This window comes from Aythya fuligula, chromosome 2 (assembly GCF_009819795.1).
Source record: "Aythya fuligula isolate bAytFul2 chromosome 2, bAytFul2.pri, whole genome shotgun sequence".
In the NCBI taxonomy this organism is placed as follows: Eukaryota; Metazoa; Chordata; class Aves; order Anseriformes; family Anatidae; genus Aythya; species Aythya fuligula.
The window spans coordinates 86,728,019-86,748,069 of NC_045560.1; the positions used below are offsets into that span (position 1 = coordinate 86,728,019).

Genomic DNA, 20,051 nt, shown 5'->3' on the forward strand with positions numbered 1-20,051 from the left:
TCCCATGGAGCAGCTTAAGTGCCTGGGTTTTCACAAGTAACAGTCACTCATGAAGGTACTTACCAGTGAAACATTAATATCCAGCAAATTTTCATTGCTCTCCTGAGTGCGGATACTGCAGTGCTACAGTTTTAATGAAAACATTTCTGAAAACATTGCCTAGCCTAAAAAAGTCTTCTAGTGCCAAGTACTCAGGGGAATCCAGCCCCAGCCACAAGCAAGAGCAGGGTGCCGCAGGCTGACAGGGATCCACTGCAGCAGCGGGGTCACCGCACCTGGGACTGCTCTGGAACATCTATAAAGCAAAACCCATAGATTATTGCGCTGATATATCATCTAATGCAGGTTAACAGGGAATAAATAAGCGAGCAAATAAGAAAATAATCTTTTTGGTCCCAAGCCTTTGCCCAGCTCCAGAAGGAAAGCATTATGCTTACAGATCCCTTTCCAGCTTTTCTTTGGCGTTTCTGTCCCAGCAGCCGGACAGAAGGTGCTTCAGCCATTATTGCTAAAATAGCCGCTTCTGCCCATTTCCCCTGCAAAAGGGAGAAATCGTTGCCGTGCCGAAGCACCTGTCAGCCGCTTGGAAGCACAACCCCACTTCCCAACTCGCCCATCTCCCCCCGCCCCTGCACGGCCAGGGAGGGCTGGCGAGGCAGGGAGCCTCACAAAGCTCCCCGACCCCCTTCCATCCCTCTTCCTCCCGTTGCTGCGAGGCCAGGAGCCCCCCGGCCCCCCAAAAAAAACCTCGTCCGCCATCTGATGGAACCGGGGCCGCGGCGAGCCCGCCCCCAGGGGCGGCGGGGCCTCGGCTCCGGCTGAGGGAGGGAGGCAGGGAGAGAGGCAAGGAAGGAGGGGAGGAAGGAGGGCAGGCAGCCCGCAGCCCCGCCATGGCAGCCGGCCGGGGGCCCCGGAGCCGAGCCCGCAGGTAGGGAGGGAGGGATGCTGCGGGCGGGCTGGGGGCTGCCCGGCGCCCAGCAGAGCCCCCCGAGGGGGCCGGGGCGGCGCTGCCCGGCCCGCCGGAAAGTTTGGGGCAGGGCCCGCGGGGCTCCGGAGGCGGGCGGGGAGGGATGGAGGAAGGAGGGGGGGGCTCTTAAATGGCTCCGGGGAGCCCTACCTCGGCCGCGGGGCTGCGCCGGCAGCTGGCAGCGCCTTGGCTTCCCGTGGCCGGAGCAGGTATTTTGGTGTGCTTTGCTTTGCCGGTTGGCGGTGCGGGAGCCGGGAGCGCTGCTAAAGTGCGGGGGGTGCGGGTGAAACGTGCCTCTCTGCAAGAGCTCCGAGGGGCTCTGCCTGGCCTCGGGAGCAGGGGGAGGAGGAGGAGGAGGAGGAGGAGGAAGAGGAGGAGATGTGTGCTTGTGCGGGGAGTTGAGGAGAGGGGCGGCTCGGCTCTGCGCGCTTTAGCGGGCTCGCTCTTAGTTGTCCCTCAAACAAACGTCCCCCCCCCCCCCGGTGGGTATGAAGCCGAAAAAAAACAAAAAACAAAAAACAAACAAACAAAAAACTTCACTCTGAATAAGAGGTTCGTGAAAACCATCGGGCGTGCAGTCAGCAAGCAGGGCTCAACCGGCTGATGTCGGCTCCGGACCGCGCTGCGTTTTGGGGAGCTCCGCTTCATTCGGCGTGTGGCCGTAACCCCACGGCGCCCCGAGCCTCGGCAGGCTGCCCCGAGCTGCGCGTCCTGCTTTTACCCAGCCGAAGACAGTCCGTGCCTAGAGCCCTGCTATTTATGAGACATCGCAGAGCCGGGCTGGAGGAAGGATGCAGCACCAGGCTGTTGTTTGCCTCTGGCGTGAGGTGCCGAGGCAGGCTGCGTGTTGTTTGAGATGTTGGATGCGCGAGGGGGGGGAGAGGCGCGAGCTGAAGTGTTCCTAATCCCTCTCTTCCTAGGGACTGTGGATCTGCGGAGCGCTTCCCTCCGATGTGAATGCAGTGTCCCCTGTGGGATGCAGTAGGTGATGCCCAGCTCTACTGCAATGGCAATTGGAGCTCTCTCTAGCTCGCTCCTCGTAACCTGCTGCCTCATGGTTGCCCTCTGTAGCTCCACCATACCCGTGCAGAAACTGGCCAAGGCTCAAGACAAACAGGAAATAAAAGCGAGCCAGGAAAAGAGGGATCACACATCGACAAGGGACAGCCAGACAGGCCCGGGGAAGATGAATGAGATCGGCAGGAGCGGGAGGGAGGAGGGCACCAGGGACTGGAAGAGCAAAGGAAGCAGGACCTACTCGAACAAGGAGTCGTGGACTAAGCAAAAGCAGGCTTGGAATAGCCAGGGCACAGGAGGTAAATCCGGGAGCATTCAAGTCCAAGAGCAAAGGGATGTGGCTGCCGAGGACCCTCGGGTGGTTGAAGACTCATCTCTCCCAGCTGCTGTGGCAAGCACTACTCCTGAGCCTCTGGAGGAGTATGCCTACCCGGACTACCGTGGGAAGGGCTGCGTGGACGAGAGTGGCTTCGTCTACGCCATTGGGGAGAAGTTTGCGCCGGGTCCCTCCGCCTGCCCCTGCCTTTGCACTGAAGAGGGACCGCTGTGCATACAGCCCGAGTGCCCCAGGCTCCACCCTCGGTGCGTTCATGTGGACACCACTCAGTGCTGCCCGCAGTGCAAGGAGAGGAAGAACTACTGTGAGTTTCGGGGGAAAACCTACCAGACGCTGGAGGAATTCATGGTAAGGGCCAAAGCAGAAAGTCATTTTGTGGGCCCTTCTGTCATTTGAAGTGACGTGGTGGTCTTGAAATGCTTTCTCGGAGGGTGTTTTGTGCCTCTCCCTCCCCTTTTCTTTTCTGTGTTAATGCAACTTCTGCAGTGCTGTAAAATATTCCCCTCAAACATGACCTTTCTTGTTCTGTGATACTGTAACATTTTTAAATGAGGGGGCTGATCTTTACTAATTCCTGTGGTATTTGCAGTAAAAACTACTGGAAAGGATGCTGCTTGGTGGTGAAGTAGATTTTATGAGAATTTCCAGCATTGCATTTGTTCCCTTACTCTGCTGTTAACAGTGAAACTTCTACCTTGCAAGGATCAAGCAGGGATTGGGGAGTTGACTCCCATTCCTAGTCATCAGACAGCGGTGATACCTTTTTCCTAACAGTCATTACTTTTCTCCTTGTTATTTGCTGCTTGAACTGGGCTGCCAAGGTTGTGTAATACTTGGTTTCTGAGAATGGTTATGGGCCTTCTTTTTAATAAGAGCGTGGTTTACAATCTGGATTACAGTGATGCTTAAACAAAGGACTTGAAAAGCTTTGTTTAGAGAAAACCTTTCAGAGCAGGGACTTTTAAGCAGCACTGTGCAAGGTCATTATTGTTGAAAATGCAACTTGTTTATTACGTTGTACTGAAAAGTTCAGGAGTTGGGGCCAATTTCCTGGTTGCTTATCTTGACTTTTTCCCTTTTGTATTTTATAGTGGCTGAGATCTGCAGGCAGGCTCTAAGAATTGCTTGGGAATTACTATTAGATACGGGTCTGATTTAAAACCCCAGTGTGAACACACCTGAGATTTTAGAATTGAATAGGTTGAGGGGAGTGTGAAATCCAGTTCGGAACTCTGGCAGCTTGAGCCCCTTGCAAGGTGGAGAAAAAGAAAATGAGTTTGTGAAGGCTGTAAATAAGTTACCACTTCTATTCTCTGTGGTACCTATGTGTTCTTAGAAACTTAGTTCAATTTGTAATGTCTTTCCACATGCTTCAACTTACTGAGAAATAAATAAATAAAGGAGCAGAAAGACTCCACTCAGAGTAAATCCCAGCATTTTCCCGTGGCCTCTTCTGGTAGGCAAATGCAGAGCCGTGGTTTTCAAAAGTGATTTTCAAAGCATGGCAGGGAACATAGTGTCCTTCCTTTTGCTGTGTTGCCCTCAAGGACTGTGTTCAGCTCTGGGGCAGCAGTTTTCCAGTATAAGAGGAAGATGTTAGTTTTAACAGGGGCTGGTTGGTGTGATGTGATGCTTTCAGAGGTGGGTTTTGGGATCCTTTCCTTTCCAGCACAGCTAATTCTAGAGGGTGGCCAAAGCAGTCATGCTTCTGCACGTGCTCTCTGTAGGTCTCCATATCAAAGTTTTAAAGGCTTTTCCTCACTGTTTGCTCACGCTTCTCTGACAAGTTGCACTTCTTTATCTGTATACAGCGCTGTCATATTAATGGCTGTAATCTAAAATACCTTGTTAAGTGTGTGCTGAGAGGATAAAACCTTAGGGCTTCCTGTTATACTTGAACGTGGCTGGCAGCCTCTGTAAAAAGAGAATGCCCAACAGTGACACTTACAGAAATGTTGTTCTGCACAGGCTTTGGCTTTCAACTTCCTTTTTAATCCCATTCAGCCTTTAGCAGCTACATTGATGCCCTCCTGTAATGGAATATCATTTTCCTTACTTCTTTCTGTTAGTCAGCTTTGGGAAGGAGGGAGAGTGAGTGCCTTCTCCAGAAATTCAAGGAAAGTTATCAGTACGGCTTGGCAGTGGATTTTCAGCCTGCTTGTTTCGGCATGTGGGGTCATTGGGCTCTGACATGGGTTCCAACAATATGAGCACAAAAGTGTAAGTGCAGACGTTTACCTCTGCCACTGCAATCAGCCGAGACATCTGGCTAAGGAAAGTACCTATGCAGTCAGATTGCTGCTGAGTGGAAGCAATTGCAAATGCAAATAATAGCACTCAGTTTCAAAGGCCATTTTACACGTTTGAAGTTGACTGTCTTACAGAGCTTGCTAATATGCTACCTCTTGATTAAGGTCAGGGAAAGAGTTTTAAATGGGCAGCAGTCTGATTTTTCTCTCTCTGCACGTTTATCTTCTGTTTGTGGCCAAGAGTGACAGACACCACTGAAGCAAGAAAAAGGTGACCTCCTAACTTGCAAGTGCAGTTACTTGCACAAACAATCATGTACTTGCCATACAGGCAAGTTTGGGAGTTTGCTTATGTAAAATTCATATATGGCTTTACGTAGCAAAACATTTCCTCGACGGGAGCCGGTGCTAACTCACAAGCTGAGTTTGCCAGAGAATGGGAGGTTTGATGCATTTCTTCATTGATTGGCAGCTCTTCCCGCAGGCTTTGTGTGTGTGTGCACACATGTTTTTCAGCTTTTTAAAAAGGGCACGGATGTCAATACAAAACCAAAACACAGGTGTAGCAGAAGGCTGAGGTCTCATAAAGTTGTTTTCATCAGCACCACTCTGCTCTCCGGTGAGTGTAGTGATGCAGTATGGCAAAAGCATTGCAGGATCCATACAGGTAAAATTGGTGCAAAAGCCTTAGCTGGTAAAATGCAATTAGGAAAAAAATCTGCACAGAAGCTAGGGATTGCTGAGCATGTACCCCACTCGGTGTTTTTCAGTCTTACAGTAACATTTGAAGATATAGTCTGACTTACAAAGTAATAGTCTTAAAAGGACCATAGATTATCTTCAGAAGTGTATTATCATTTGGGAAAAACATACATTTTTGAAAGTTGTTGCTTTGTGTTTTGTTTAGAATTTCTGTGCTACCAAAAACTGTTGTTTTTTTTTGTTGTTGTTGTTGTTGTTTGTTTGTTTTTTGTGAATAACTTGGAAATCTGAAAGTCAACAAACTCAAATGGATTTGGAAATGTCTGTGAAGGGATACAGAAGTAAAAACAAGGCTGGTATGTTTATTCTTGTCAGCCTAATCCTGTTGATGTTCTCCTAAATTGTATAAGTGGTAAGAAAATATTGATACATATTCCAGCAGAATAGTAAATCAGTTTGAGATTATGATTTTTTTTTAAGCTTAGATGTTTTCAAGGTTCAAGGAGAAAATGTACATTACAAATAATTTATAGATTCTTTTTTCAGCTTTTTTTTGTTTGGCATGTGGAAAGAGGGTAGACAAAGCTCAGGTTACTTCAATGAGTGTAAATTACTTGTCACTTCTTAATTATGACAATTTATACTAAGTTGCTGAATAAACCCACTGCCCTTACTAAGCTAAAGTTTTCTTCATGTCCCAGTAGTGGGAAATTTACCTGTTTATACATTTGTGTCATTCGTGTGCTAGTGTTTTCCCTACATCTTTAACTTCATAGTACAAGTTATACATCTGTTTATAAACCTCCCTTTAAACAATAATAAAGAAGGGTGTTTTTTTGTTGTTGTTGTTGTTGTGTGTGTGTTTTTTTTTTCCATCTGTACTCTATTTTCTACAGGTTTTTACAGCTGTCTGGTGAATACTTAAGACTTCTGTGCTTCTTGTTGTCTTTGCATGGTTTTTGCATAGGCAGAGCTACTTGTGTTGTGTAGTTTATGTTAATAACTTCATCTGTAGACCACACTTCAGACAGAGGTTGCTAGGTCATATTGCTTGCAGCCCAGCCTGGTTATGTCAAACGTGCTACGTGTGAGTTCTGCTAAACTGGTAGTTTCCCAAATGAAGGAGTGGGATGCTCATTGCATTGGCTGTCATTAGAAACTGTGCTGCAGGGAATGTTCTTGCGTTATAGGAGTGGAGGAGAGGAAACGAAGGACCAAATGTGTCTTTTCATTCTGATTTATTTAACTGTTGTTATACATACGCTGTCTTATTGTCTCTCTCTAGTGATGATTACGTCTCCAAGTATTAAGCTGCCATTAAGATGAGGAAAGAAATGGTGTTTTTCCTCCAGCTCCCACTACATCATGATGATATATAAAAAGCAGTGCTCCACCATGTAGTCTGAGGATGAACAGATAAAGGTTGACACTAATACCATTTTAGCAGCTACTGTAGTTTGCTTACATGCCTGAAAAGAGCTATGTGAAAACAAACGTATGCAGAACCTCCTCGACCCTGCTGCCATTACTCATCCTGGAGGGCTGCACTTAGATGTGTGGTCCTGCTGACTTCAGGAAACCGCACAGGAGCTCCGTAAGGTATGAAAAGTGGCATAGTAACAGTGGGGGGAAAAGAGAGCAGTGTCAGACAAAATGGGATTCATGAGCATCAGAATCTGGCGTTTGGTTGTGGCATGTAACTGGTTCAGGATAACAGCATGGCTGGAGGTTTTGCTGTGCTTCTCCAATGGGCTCTTGTGTGAAGTAACCACACCAGGCATATCTCTGTTTTTCAGTATGTTCCTAAGTGAGTGGAGGATGGCACCTTTGGGCCAAGGAGTAGAGAGAGAGTCACAAACTGCTGTTTACACAGCAAGCTTAACTGCCTGTGACAGAGAAGTCAGAGGAGAGTGTTTGTCTCGTCCAGTAAGAGAAACACTGGACAAAATAGTGTCTGACAGATGACAGTGCTTATTAAAGGTGTGCTATGTAAAGAGGGAGGCCCTCTTTGCCAGGGCCTGTAGTGACAGGACAAGGGGCAACGGTTGTAAACTAAAAGAGGGGAGATTTAGATCAGATATAAGGAAGAAATTCTTCATGATGAGGGCAGTGAGGTACTGGCACAGGCTGCCCAGAGAAGCTATGGATGCCCCATCCCTGGAGGTTTTCAAGGCCAGGTTGGATGGGGCTTTGGGCAACCTGGTCTGGTGGGAGGTGTCTCTGCCCATGGCAGGGGGCTGGAACTGGGTGATCTTTAAGGTCCCTTCCAACCTAAACCATTTGATGATCCTGTGATTCTATCTTCATGACCCTGAGGCAGATCTTCATCTGTCACACAGGAAGGGTATTCATGACTGCGGTATCACATGGGTGGAGTACTCGGTTCATGGAAGATGTAGTCTTCAACCATACTTGCTGTGTAGGAAGGACGGCCATCGTTCCAAATTACCATTGTTAGACAAAACTTTGATCATTTTTTTCTCATTTTATAGCATTTTCAATGCTTTGTTTAATGGCTTGTTGCTGTAGAAATTTTAAGCTTATGTCAATTTGGAATTTTAGTAAACAACCTACTTAATTACAATATTAAATATTACAGATGAGGTACTTTAGGAGTGGCATCTTTTTGCTGTTATTGTTTCCTGATTGTTAGTAGAGGTTCTATTTTTTTATATCATTTTCAATACTGAACAGCATAGCTACAAAGTGAAGTTGTGGGAGAGGGAATATCTGTTGTAGTTCCAGGTCTCACTGAACTGCAATTTGTCACAAATTTGCACATTTTTCAAGTGATGCCATGAAATTCTGAAACCAATTGAAAGCTATAGATTTGCCTTGTTGAGCCTTATCTGTGAAATTGAGTTCTAGTAGCATTGATCAAGAAGGATTCCTAATTAAACAAACTAATGAGTGTGTTTTTATAATTTAGTATCTTTTTCTACATGTAACTCCAGAGGGAAGGAGTCTTACCAGTGACTGGCAAATAATGAGGGGCTCAGGTTTGCTTACATTCAAGATTTCACATGGAATTTAAATGATTGCCTGAGATAGCTGACACTGAACACTGGGTCAGAAATCTCATCTGCTGATACTCCAGCTCTGCAAGTGAACATGGCAGTTCATGAGCAATTACAAGACAAAGTTCTTGTTCCTAAGCCTGCAATAAAAATCTGCAGTACTGGGCTGCTTGTAGCACTTTACCAACGCATGATGTGTTTTTGTCCTGGGTAGAGTGCAAAGCAAAGAGAAATCTGGAAGCAACTAGCTAGTGAAGGAAGTCTGAAATAAATAATAGCAATAAAAGCAGAAAGCAACACAGCAACAGACCCTATTTAGGCATGCTACGCAGAGGGGCCAGTGTGAAAAGATGCATGAGTGCATAAACAAATGACAGCCCTGGCAGGTGGGAAGAGAAGTGGCAAAGCATGGATGAGCATTTAGTTGGAGATGATGGGAGATGATGCTGTGCAAGCATCAGCATGTTTGAACTTTGGAAGTGAGAAAGATGTGAAAGTGGCGAGCAAGCGGAGAATGGACTTGAGGAAAAAAATGTGACAGGCTGCTTCAGAAATAGGGAGAAGATAGCAGATGATCTGCAAGCTAGAGGTCTGCATGATTTTTCACAGCAAAGGATTTTTTTTTTTAGGCTTGAGGCTACTCTGCTCGCATTGGAGAAATGCAGAGGATGGTTGTTTGGCATCAGCTGGAATCTGGAACGGGAAGGAGTCCAAGCGAAATCAGCCTCGTCAAATTGTTGACCTTAAGTAAACCTAGAATGTGCACAGATTATGGATTATGGATTTAGAGGATCATAGTAATAACATGCAGCCGCACTGTCATCCTGCACTCTGAGCATGGATAGCAGAGTGGTTTTTGCAGTGCTGTGATGAGATTTACAGTGTACCACTTGTTCCTCCTTGGCACTGTTGCTTCCCTTCACCTCCAGCTCCTTGAGTGGTACAAGGATGTTACAGATGCCACATGCAGCACCTTCTCAGGAACACTGAATAGGACATCTAGCAAATACAGACATTTTAAAGTCCATATCTTTTCTTGAATATGGATTCTAATTTGTTTGGAATTAATTTCACTGAAGTAGGTCATTTAAGTAATTATCTCCTGGTACTTCTATTCTGTAGAAGTGTTCAAAAACCAGTAATGTTTCAGAAGGTAAAAAAGGGATGACCCTTTTCTCTGTTTCATCCCTTTCTTTGAATTGCAATTTCTTTTCAGAAACTTTCAAATACTGCAAAAAGAATAGTTAACTTCTAGGAAATACATGAATTCACAGGATGGTTTTCCTGACTTCTCTATGAAAATGATCATTTTCAATAAAATGCAACTTCCTGCTACCAAAAACATTCAAAACTGGAAAAAAATGCAATAAGGATTTACATTAAATTTCATATTTCATTTAGAAAAAAAAAATCCTTTATTTTTAATACAATATTTTTGAATTTCTGATGGAATTTAACCAAATTTCATCTTAATTATGAACCTATTGTGCTGGAATTTTATTAAAAAATGGATGGGGAAATTTTTGATTTATTTATGTTAAAATATAAAGAGTTCTTGTTTCCAAGATCCCTTTGACTATTTCATTTGGGGCACAGGTTCAGAGCAGAACCTGTGACTCATTCTGCAGCAGTCCTGTAAATTTGCAGTAGCACAGCCTTGTCTCTTGTGTTATTCAGGCCATAAAAAGCATTTGGTTTTTAAAAGGGAAGGAGAAAGAGATCGGGGAGAGAACAAGAGAAAGAATTAAAAGACAAGTGGATTTGTATTTCAGGTTTCTCCGTGTGAGAAGTGTCGCTGTGAAGCCAATGGAGAAGTGCTGTGCACTGTGTCAGCTTGTCCCCAGACTGAGTGCGTGGATCCGGTATATGAGCCTGATCAGTGCTGTCCCATCTGCAAAAATGGTAAGTGACTGCTGGAAAACTAGGAGGCAGTTTCTCTCAGAGAGATCCAACTGGCTCTGTTCCGTTTTTGCAAAAAAATTTCCATTGCTTCCTTCTTCCCCAAAGGGAGATGGAGAAGGATTGCATGTGGGAGGTGTCTTCCCCGTGTGAGGAGGCAGATCTCCTCGTGACTGGGATGGACTCAGTTATGACCTACATGGATTTTTGTTACCCAGGAGACAATCGGAGTGTTAATGCCAGATATTCATGTGACTTCTGGATAGAAAATTTGCATAAACGCATTGTGGATATGTTTTATATAGCCACACTAAAACACATGCAGGCTCCTCATGTTATCCACCTTTCAATCTGAGCAATAAAAGTTACTTTTGTTCTCCCTTCTTATTTGTTCCCCTTTCAGAGATTCTTCTCTCTCTCTCTCTTTTTTTTTTTTCCCTGAGGCAAATCAAATGCACCTTATTGAGCTCATTTAATTTTCATAACTAAATGAATTAAACTCCCAAGTTTAATTGAATATTTTTCGTAACTAAATTAGACAGAAAGTCTCTCTACTCCCAGCAAGGGCTTGCATTAGATCAAAGTCTTGGTCTATTTAGAAGAAAAAATTACATGACACACTAGCTCATCACTTATAAAGAAGAAATGATAATTTATTAATAGAAATGAAAGCTGCAAAATCTCAAATGAAATTATATTTTAAGTTTAAAAAAAAAAAGACATTAAAAATATTCAGATAATTTGCAGACATACATTATCTCTCTAGAATAGGTAGGTTCCGTTACATTAGCTAAAATAAACGGATTAAAACGGTGGGAAGGCTAGGGGAGGAGAGAGTGTACAGCATGTGCTTTCCACAAATTCAACAGTAGATGATAAGGGACAGTTAGTTGCATTGGACGAGTTTCGTTTGTATGGGTATGGAAGAAATTGCCTCCCATCCCTTAATTGGTCATTAGAACCCTGAAGGAATTTGTTCCTGGTGGTGCAGCTTAAGGGTACTCCTGCTTCGGAGGTGAAGAGACATTTTTTTGAGGCATGGAGGATGGAGGGCACTCTTGGCAGGCAGGATTGTCTGTTTTCAATGCCAGGGAGGAGCTACAAGCACACCATGTTAAGTCTGTGTAGTCTTTCTCGATGAAGGTCCCAGGGGTGTTGCTGCTGTTTGGAGCTCCCCTGGTTTTTCCTGTCAGTTGCACATGCTCCTGCACTGTGTGGTGGCCATCTCCTGCGGTCACTTGCCTTTGAACAATGCTTGTATGACAGTGTGGGCTTGGCTTGGCTCTTCCCATAGATTCCCTGATGCATTTCCCAGAAAGGGGGCCTGTTTCAAAAACCATGCATAAACATGCCTTAGTTACAACATGGCTGCCTGCTCTCAAAGCACAAAAGCTGAATAACCTGAGCCCTGTCTAAAAGAAAAGGGTGTTCTGGTCCTCAGCATCTGAGTCTCCCCCATTAATAGCATATTCCTTCAGTATACCCACAAGCTGGTATCACTGACCCAGTTTTAAACCAAGGTGACCAGAGCTGACTGTTTCCACTGAGCTGTCCTGTCACTTCTGTGTATGTCAGAGAACCAAGAGTGGTTTTCCTTGTTAGCTTTTAGACAAGGAAAAAAAAAAAAAAAAAAAAGAAAAAGGAAAAAAGAAAAAAGAAAAGCCATTAACAATAACAACAAAAACAAGATAGTTCAAAAGAAGCTTGGCTTTTCTGGTTCAGCAGCTTTGGTATAGTATAGTAAAGCAATTCCTGAGAAATCCTTTCCATGTAGGGAGTTGTTTTAAAAAATACCAGGTTGTTTGCTTTCAGAGCTTATTTTTAAAGGATCGTGCAGTTTGCAAGGAACTTCAGTGAATTGCTAAATGTTTTAATTAGATTGGAGCAAAAGCCTATTGAGCAGGAAAACCTAGCCTGCCTCATCCTGTCGTTTTCAAGCCTACTGGAACAAATGCACTGCGAATGTGAGTCAGGGGAAAAAATCCCAGCATTGTGCTTCAGGATTGATTGCAGCAGAGATGACCTCAGCGACATCGTGTCAGTAACCCAAAAGAGCGTAGGAGATGCACAGTTTGCTCAGCCACATAACCTGCGTGGTGGGAAAGGCAGAGCCTGCTTTACAGGGAGGCTGTGGAAAGCATGCAAGGGAGATAGATGGCTGCTTTCACACTCAGCATCCTGCCCTTGATGGAGCAAGAAGAGGTAGGAGGTGAAGTTTGGGTTCTGTGTGTTTACTCAAAGCTGTGCAGTAAAAATGCAGATTTTGTTCTCAGATTTCCCTCCCATTCCTGGCACTTCATTACATGCAATGCTCTCCCAACTTGCCTGGCCTGTGGATTGCTGGTGGTGAACCAACAGAGTCAGAGCTAGGAAAGTGCCTCCATCCCTAGCAGGACCACATACAAATGCCCAATTAAGAATTGTAGAGGAAATCTCATGGGGCTGGTCATTATTAGAAATGAGTGAATTCAGTCACTTGGCAGATGTGAGACACTGTGCGTTATCCCTTGTGGGAAGGAAGGGGTGTAGTTGACTTCTCTAACCTGATTCTACAAAAGTGCTGTTAACCCTTCAAAGGAGGGATGGATAGGCTGTGGTGCAACAGTGCGTGTGCATAGGTACTCACTTATTTTCAGCATTAGAAGTGAATGGAAAACTAGCAAAGTGAGGAACAGTCTTAGGTGTAGGATTTAATAACCTTCTGTATCAAATCCTGTCTGTCAAGAGGGAGCCTAGATACTTTCATAGCTGAAGATGTTTTCTTCTTTGTGAACAGGGACAGGTAGTACTTTAAAGAAGTATTTGTTCAGAAAAGTAGCTTACAGAAGGGATAAAAGGTGCACTTCACTGAGAAAATCTTTGGGTAGGGGGAATTTTCATGCTTTTTATGTCACAAGTCACTACAAGTGAACCGTTTTATGGTTATTTCATCTACGTGCCCTGCAAAAAAGCAGTGTGGGGACAGAGAATGGAAGAGAGGATTTCTTTGTGTGGGGATTGAGCTTCATGCTTCGGGTAACCAACAGCAGCAACAACTAGAAAAATCCTCCATAAACTTGAATCTGACTTTAGAGAGCTGCATGGCATAACAAGTGCCCCATTCCGATCTCCTTCCTGCTTTACAGTGCTGGCAGTGTAGTTAGCTACTCCTGTGGAGGCACATCCTATTTACAGTGATACCAGTGTGTTCAGAGTCTTGCACAAACATTTCTACAGTCCGTAGTTACTGAAGAATAAAGATAATAAGCATAGTGCTCTCTCTCCATTAGAAAAAGGCTGGACATTTGTTGCCAGTGATTTGTTTGGGTGGCAAGGGGGGTGGTTAGTACTGAAAGTGAATTATTTTCCTAAATTGAATTACCTTGGTTGTCCGTTCCACTTCTGTTTTCAGTGTCAGAGCCCCGGTAGGCGCACACAGCTGGATGCAGCCGTGCTTGCAGCCTGCCACCATGAAGCAGACACAGAAGCTGCGTGTATGTGTGTGTGTAGGAAGGCTGGGTTAAGCCAAGAGCCCAGACGGAGCCTGGAGGGAAAGAACGGTTGCTAGACCGAAAAATACAATCAGATTGTTCCAAGGTCTCCAACAGGTTTTTGTTTCTCTATACGGCTGAAAGATTGCCCCAGATAAAGTGAAGTTGGTTCTGGTGGCTCCTCAGCACTTACCTGTTTGGGCGTTGGTGGTGTTTCTGCATCTGCAACAGGCAGAGCGACAGGTCTCCTGTTGGCAAAGGCTCAGAGATTGTCAGTCTAAAATATGACCACAGGTCATAGTTATTGTCAGGTATGTGTCATCCGCGGGGGGTGTCCTGCCTGTTTTCAGTGACCATGTGGTGGGGGAGATGTTACTCCAGGTGGAGTCATCTCAGGTGCCTTAGGTGGATTCCATCAGGACCTCCTGTCATGTTTGGGGTCGTACTTACAATTGAAATACATGTATTACGTGGCTGAAATTGCTTCTGATAGTAAGGTGCATGTCTAGCATTGTCTATGTGGGCAGAGGGACCTGTCCCTCCATAACAAGGCCAAGGGCAGATCCAAGGAAGTTTCGCCTTGCAGCTCTCAAGTGAGCAGGGTGTTTGCTTTTCCTGCAGCCCCAGCCTTAGTCAAGCTCCATGGAGAATCTGACCTGTAAAATTTAATGTCCTTCTGCAGTGTGTTTAAATAAAATATGATATTCCCTCAAGCGTGTATAGCTTGGTCTCGGGAATGGAGAAAGTATCATAATGCTGTCCCAGTAGAGGTCGAGACAGGACTATTGCAAACATCAGGAATTTAACTGCTGTGAAATTTAAATAAGCAGTACCTTTGATTCTCCTCTCTTCTCTCTATTTATCTTCTTCAGTCATGCCTTGGCAGATAATTTATATAAAGCAGAGACGACACAGAAGTTTCAAAGTCTGAGGGTGGTTCTTCAGTCTGCATTAAGCAAGGGATCAAATCGGGTGGTTCTGGTGGTCTTCTATATGTAAAACATGGGAATCCTAAATGAATTGTCCAGTTGCTAAGAATTTGTTCCATGTTTCTGTGTGTATCAGTCACTTAGCAAAAACTTCCACACAAAGTTTCTGCTTTAATTGGCTGTATTTCATAAAATGATTTATAATACAGGACTGTTAAGCAGGAAATCTTAATGTTTAAGGGGGAAAAACACCATTAAAGTTGCATGAACAGCTGTATGTGATTAAAATTGCCTAGAGAATATGCAGTTAGGTGAAAAACTGTAGCAGGTATTTTGGCAGCTATATATTGAAAACAAAGAAATATCAGACTTGCTCCTTTATGGCTGCCTTGGGCATTTAGAGTGGCTTCCAAATCTGGTAGGTGAAGTCAGTAAACTAACAATAGTAATTTTTGGTGTTGTTTTCTGCTATTAATGAAGTTGAGATGAAGTTCAGTCTACATCATCTTAATTTAAGGGACTCTTTTAACCCTATTGTATCTCTGTGCTTGCCTCTCATTTTCTCTATTTACTCTGAAGAGTTGGTGGCTACACAAGCAATGTGCTTTCAGTGCAGAAATCACAGGATTTTATTCTTGGGCTGTATTTTCCTCTTGGATCAGATCTGATATAATGTGCACCATTGCAAAGTGGGCCAAGCAAAAATGTATCCAAAAATCACAAAGTCCTTGTTGTTTCCAACTCACACATATGTGCAGGAATGTGCATGCATATGAGATATAGTGTTGACTTGTTTTCATGTTGAGCTGGCTAAGTAGTTGCAGGTGCTGTTGTTTCCTCTAAGGGCATTTCTTTCATGTGTTTTGCTGACTTCCAAGTTATTTGGTTTATCTCATGATAAACAGCTATCAGAGGATGAGAAGGAGCTGCCTGAAGACATGGCAAAACTACCCATTTATACTGAGCCTAAATCTATTACAAGAACAAATCTCTCTACATACTGTACATATATTTATTGCATATATGTACAGTGTATATACTTTTTTTTTTCCACTAAGAAGCCAAAATGCTTTCAGCAAGGAGTTCTGTTGTTGAAAGGCGGCAGTAACTGTCCCCGAGTACATCGCATGCTGTTGTTTTGCTCAGGCATGTGAGGGCAATCAGAAATTATACTAGTGTTTAAAGTAGTACTTTTATATTAGGTAGGAGGATTCAGAAGATCCTATTAGAATATAAAGGCAGTGTATCCTGTAGGCATTCTAGAACTCACTCTGCAATATTTTCTCATTACAGGCTGCTGCAGAGAGCCTGAGCAGCTTTTCTTCAGCAGCCAGTTTTTCTCCTCTCTCCTGATACTGCAGGCTTAGCTCTTGTGTCACACCTAAACTCTGCCCTATCAGTCACTTATGGCAGCTGGTTGACAGGGCTGTTGCTTTGCTGTGGGTTGAAGCAAAAGACGAAGAGAACATGCCCCAAACAGTTGACTGGCAGGGATGGCCCCAGGTGAGCATGGGAAACAAGCTTCCTGCTCCTCGCAATATAGTCAGGACACTGCTTCAGTGTGTCATGGCTCCTTTGCTCTTCAAAGATATTTAGCTTCAGCTCCAGAAGCAGAAAGATGGAAGCCAATATAAAAAAGAATAATGTACATATGCATATATATATAAAAGCACTGAAATTCTTGGGGATGTGGAGCAGAAGAATAAATTTTCTGACACCTTCCATGTATTAAAAAAAAAAAAAAGTTCTAATTTTCTAATTTACCTTATGTACCTTACATTGTTGCTTACCACAGTGGTTTCAAACACCTGCCATCCTTTTTGGTCCTGGTCACAGGTTCTGGTTCAGATAGGAAAGTGACTTCATGCTAATATCCACCAGGGTACTGCAGTGAACAATGTGCTGTTGCTTGATTTGTCCTGCCTGACAGTTTCTGTTTTACACAGAGGCATGTTTGGGGATTTGCTTATTTTCCAGTGAAATGGGTATCCCCTGAGTTTGTATTGGAGTTTGTTTTTTTTTATATATCTTATCTGTCTGTCTATATATGTGTAAATTCAAGATATCCTGAAGTCATATTGTGTCCCCTTCAGTCTCCACATACTGCATCCAGTGTTGTTTCTTCAGTATTTGAAGAAAGTTCTGAAAACGAATACTAAGGGAGGTGGAGTTTTCCTGTACTCATTCTTTACGCTGGTTCATTAGAGAAGAAACCCCAGTGTTAAAGTTGCTCCCATGTTTTTCTCTTGGATGTCTATTTTGATTTTGTATATGTCACTAACTGAAATTGTGGCAAAGATTTGGAGGGCATGTTTGAAATATTTGTGTGTGTCTCACTATGTTATCCTTGGAATAAAATTCTCTATCACTGGAATACCGTAGTATTTGATTAAATTATGATCTCTTAGATTCTAAAACTGTGTCTTGTTCAAGATTGCGTTGCCATAGGTTAATATATTGCCTGGTATTAGCTGAGCCACAGCATCTGTCCACGTGAGCTCTCAATTGTATTCTCTGCAAATAATCCCATTTGTAAATAGAAGCTATTTATTAGCTGGGTGCTACAGCAACACGGTAATAGGAGTACATGGCTGATTAGTATTTTGTGGTGTTCTTAAAAGGAGCAATGAAGAAAGATGTACACTTCGTGTGTTGCCTTTATTTTCACTTGGTTTCGTACATTTCTATTTTGTTAAGTTAAATCAGGCATCCAAGAATTTGCATGGCTTTGAGAGGAAGTGGAGTCTTACAGTGAAGTGTGGTGGTATGCTAGCGTAACTGCTCTCACAGTCCCCGTCCCCATCCCCCCCCCCCGTCCTGCCCCCCAGAGGAAGATGGGGAAAAAATATGATGGAAAGAGCTCTAGGGTTGAGATAAGGACAGAGAGATCGCTCAACAATTATTGTCACAGGAAAAATAGACTCAGTGTAGGGAGATTAATATAATGTATTACCTATCACTGGCAGACTACAGCAATGAGAACTAGGAGCAAAACTAATAACACCTTCCCCACCCATTCACCCTCTTCTAGCTACTTTCCCCAAATGACACAAGGGAATGGGGAATGGGGGCTGTGGTTAGTCTATGGCGCTTCGTCTCCGCCGCTCCTTCATGGTCACTCCCTGCCCCTGCTCCATGTGGGGTCCCTCCCATGGATGCCGTCCTTCCTGAACTGAGCCTGCGGGGGCTGCCCACAGGCAGCAGCTCTTCAAGCACTGCTCCCACACGGCTCTGTCCCACGGGGTCGATCCATCCATCCCCCAGGAGCAAACTGCTCCAGCATGGGTCCCCCACGGCTGGGCGGCAGCTCCCCCCAGACCCCCTGCTCCTGCGGGGGCTCCTCTCCACAGGCTGCAGCTCCGGCCTGGGGCCTGCTCCTGCGGGGGCTCTCCATGGGCCGCAGCCTCCTCCAGGCCACATCCACCTGCTCCACCAGGGGCTCCTCCACCCACAGGGGGGCTGCAGTGTGGAGATCTGCTCCATGGGAGACCCATGGTCTGCAGGGGGACAGCCTCCTTCACCAGGGGCCTCTCCACAGGCTGCAGGGGAAACGCTGCTGCGTGCCAGGAGCACCTCCTGCCGTCCTGCTGCATTGACATCAGTTCAATTTTTCCCCTTTCCTAAATCTGCTGTCCCAGAGGCCCAACCAGTGTCACTCCCTGTCTTGGCTCTGGCCAGCAGCAGGTCCCCTTTGGAGACAGCTGAGATCTGACATGGGGCAGCTGCTGGGCTCTGCTCACAGAGGCCACCCTGCAGACCCCTGCTACCAAAACCTTGCTACATAAACCCAATACAATGATATGCTCAAAATCTCCCTTTACTTCTAAATGCAGTGCAATTTTCCGTGCTTATTTTTCACAGGAAGATAAAGTGTAATGGTTAAGGAAGATGTGAATAGATCCAGGTGACTTACTGGTGAATGGAAGCAGAGAATTGGCTGATTTTGTTAAACCAAATTTTCCAAACTTCACTTCTTATTCCATCGTTTGTGCTGTTAACCAAGGTGGCCTTTCCACACAATGCAGCACTAGTAATGCAAGTGCTGCCTTAACTCGTCATAACTCCTCTTCCCTTGGGATGTCTTCTATCTTAAATGGGCATGACAGCAATTTCAGAAGTTTTTTTTTTTTTTTTCCCAGACCTGTTTAAACTTTAAATGAAGCACAGATGTGATGCAGAACAGGAAAATTTGTTCCCGATGTTATTTTAACTAGGGGATGACTTGTATGCCTCTTCATATGTTTGGAAATAGTCCCTGAAGGAGTAGGAGTGACAGGCTCTTGGGGAAGAAGGCAAAAGACTGTTATTTTTATTAACATTTGTAAGATTGCAGTGCTTGTTAATTTTTGGCTTGTTGCTGTAAATAGTGCCTTACTGTTTCAAACCACTGCACTGGGGAACTCCGCTATGTTGTGTGCTGTGAGAGTGCTGAGTAAAGTCCCTGATGATTGCCATTGCCCAGCAGGTCAAAATTCTTTATCAGCTGGAAACTCGAGTGCTTTAATGCACATTTTTAAAATTTACATTTTACAATGCACACTTTTAAAAATTAAAAATTTTTAAAACTTTAAGTTGGAAGCAGCTTTCACTTCGTGAACCTTTGGGTTGCTTCCATGACGGTAGTTATCTATACAGTTTTGTTTCCTTGAGCATGTTCAGGTGTACAGTTGTGATTCAAAAAATAAATAGAAAATAACAGTGCTAAAATAATTCCTTACCTTCACCAGCACAGTTATCGTAATGATGGGCATTCCAAAGATGATAGGCAACCTAAAACTTTGATTGCTGGTTTTATTTAGGAAAACCTTATAGTGTTTTCTTGCTGCCTACACTCGTGCTAGTTAAATTTTCAATAGAGGAATGACTTCCTAATGAAAACCACCACTTTCTTCTAAATGTCCTTTTCTCCTGCTGAGTCTTTAGCTCTCTTTTCTTCGGTGCTGGAGCCCTTGGATGAGAGTAATTTCAACCTGTTCAAAATTCATTGCATAAAACCAGCATACCTAATAGTCTTGTGGATGATGAGTATTTTTCTCCTCTTGTTTCTTGCAGTGTTGGGACACACTGCTGTGGCACACTGGCTAGTGATCACCTTCCTTTGAAGCACTTGGAAGCAGCCCATCCATAAGTCATACTCAGTTTAGCAAATGCAGCACAGGGGAAGCAGCTTTTCACTTCATGCTCACCCAACATGTGAATTATTTCTTTCATTTTCCAACGGAATTGATCAGATGGAGCAGTGGCAGGGAAAAAAAGAACAAGCAATGCATTGTAGCGGGACCCAAAATACTGTTGAGTGAATAGCATTGAGTAAAGAACATCTATATCCAAGCAATTGGCTTGGGGCCTCTTGTGTTTGAAATACTTATTCACAATGTGTCAAGTCTTTTCTCAAAGGTAGTTCCACATGAGTGTAGTGTTAATTGCTTTTCCCAGAAAAAAAGTAAAGGTGTTATTTCCTATG

General features: G+C 44.2%; 1 protein-coding gene across 1 annotated transcript in view; it reads left to right on the top strand.

The window, feature by feature from the left end:
* The first annotated feature begins 1,892 nt into the window (after positions 1–1,892).
* VWC2 (von Willebrand factor C domain containing 2) overlaps positions 1,893–20,051 on the top strand; it is a 56,909-nt gene continuing 38,750 nt past the window's right edge. Inside the window, exons 1-2 of the mRNA XM_032182268.1 lie at positions 1,893–2,669; positions 10,062–10,191. Of these exons, the coding sequence (XP_032038159.1) occupies positions 1,956–2,669; positions 10,062–10,191 (844 nt within the window). The 5' untranslated portion in view covers positions 1,893–1,955. The remainder of the gene's footprint in view (positions 2,670–10,061; positions 10,192–20,051) is intronic.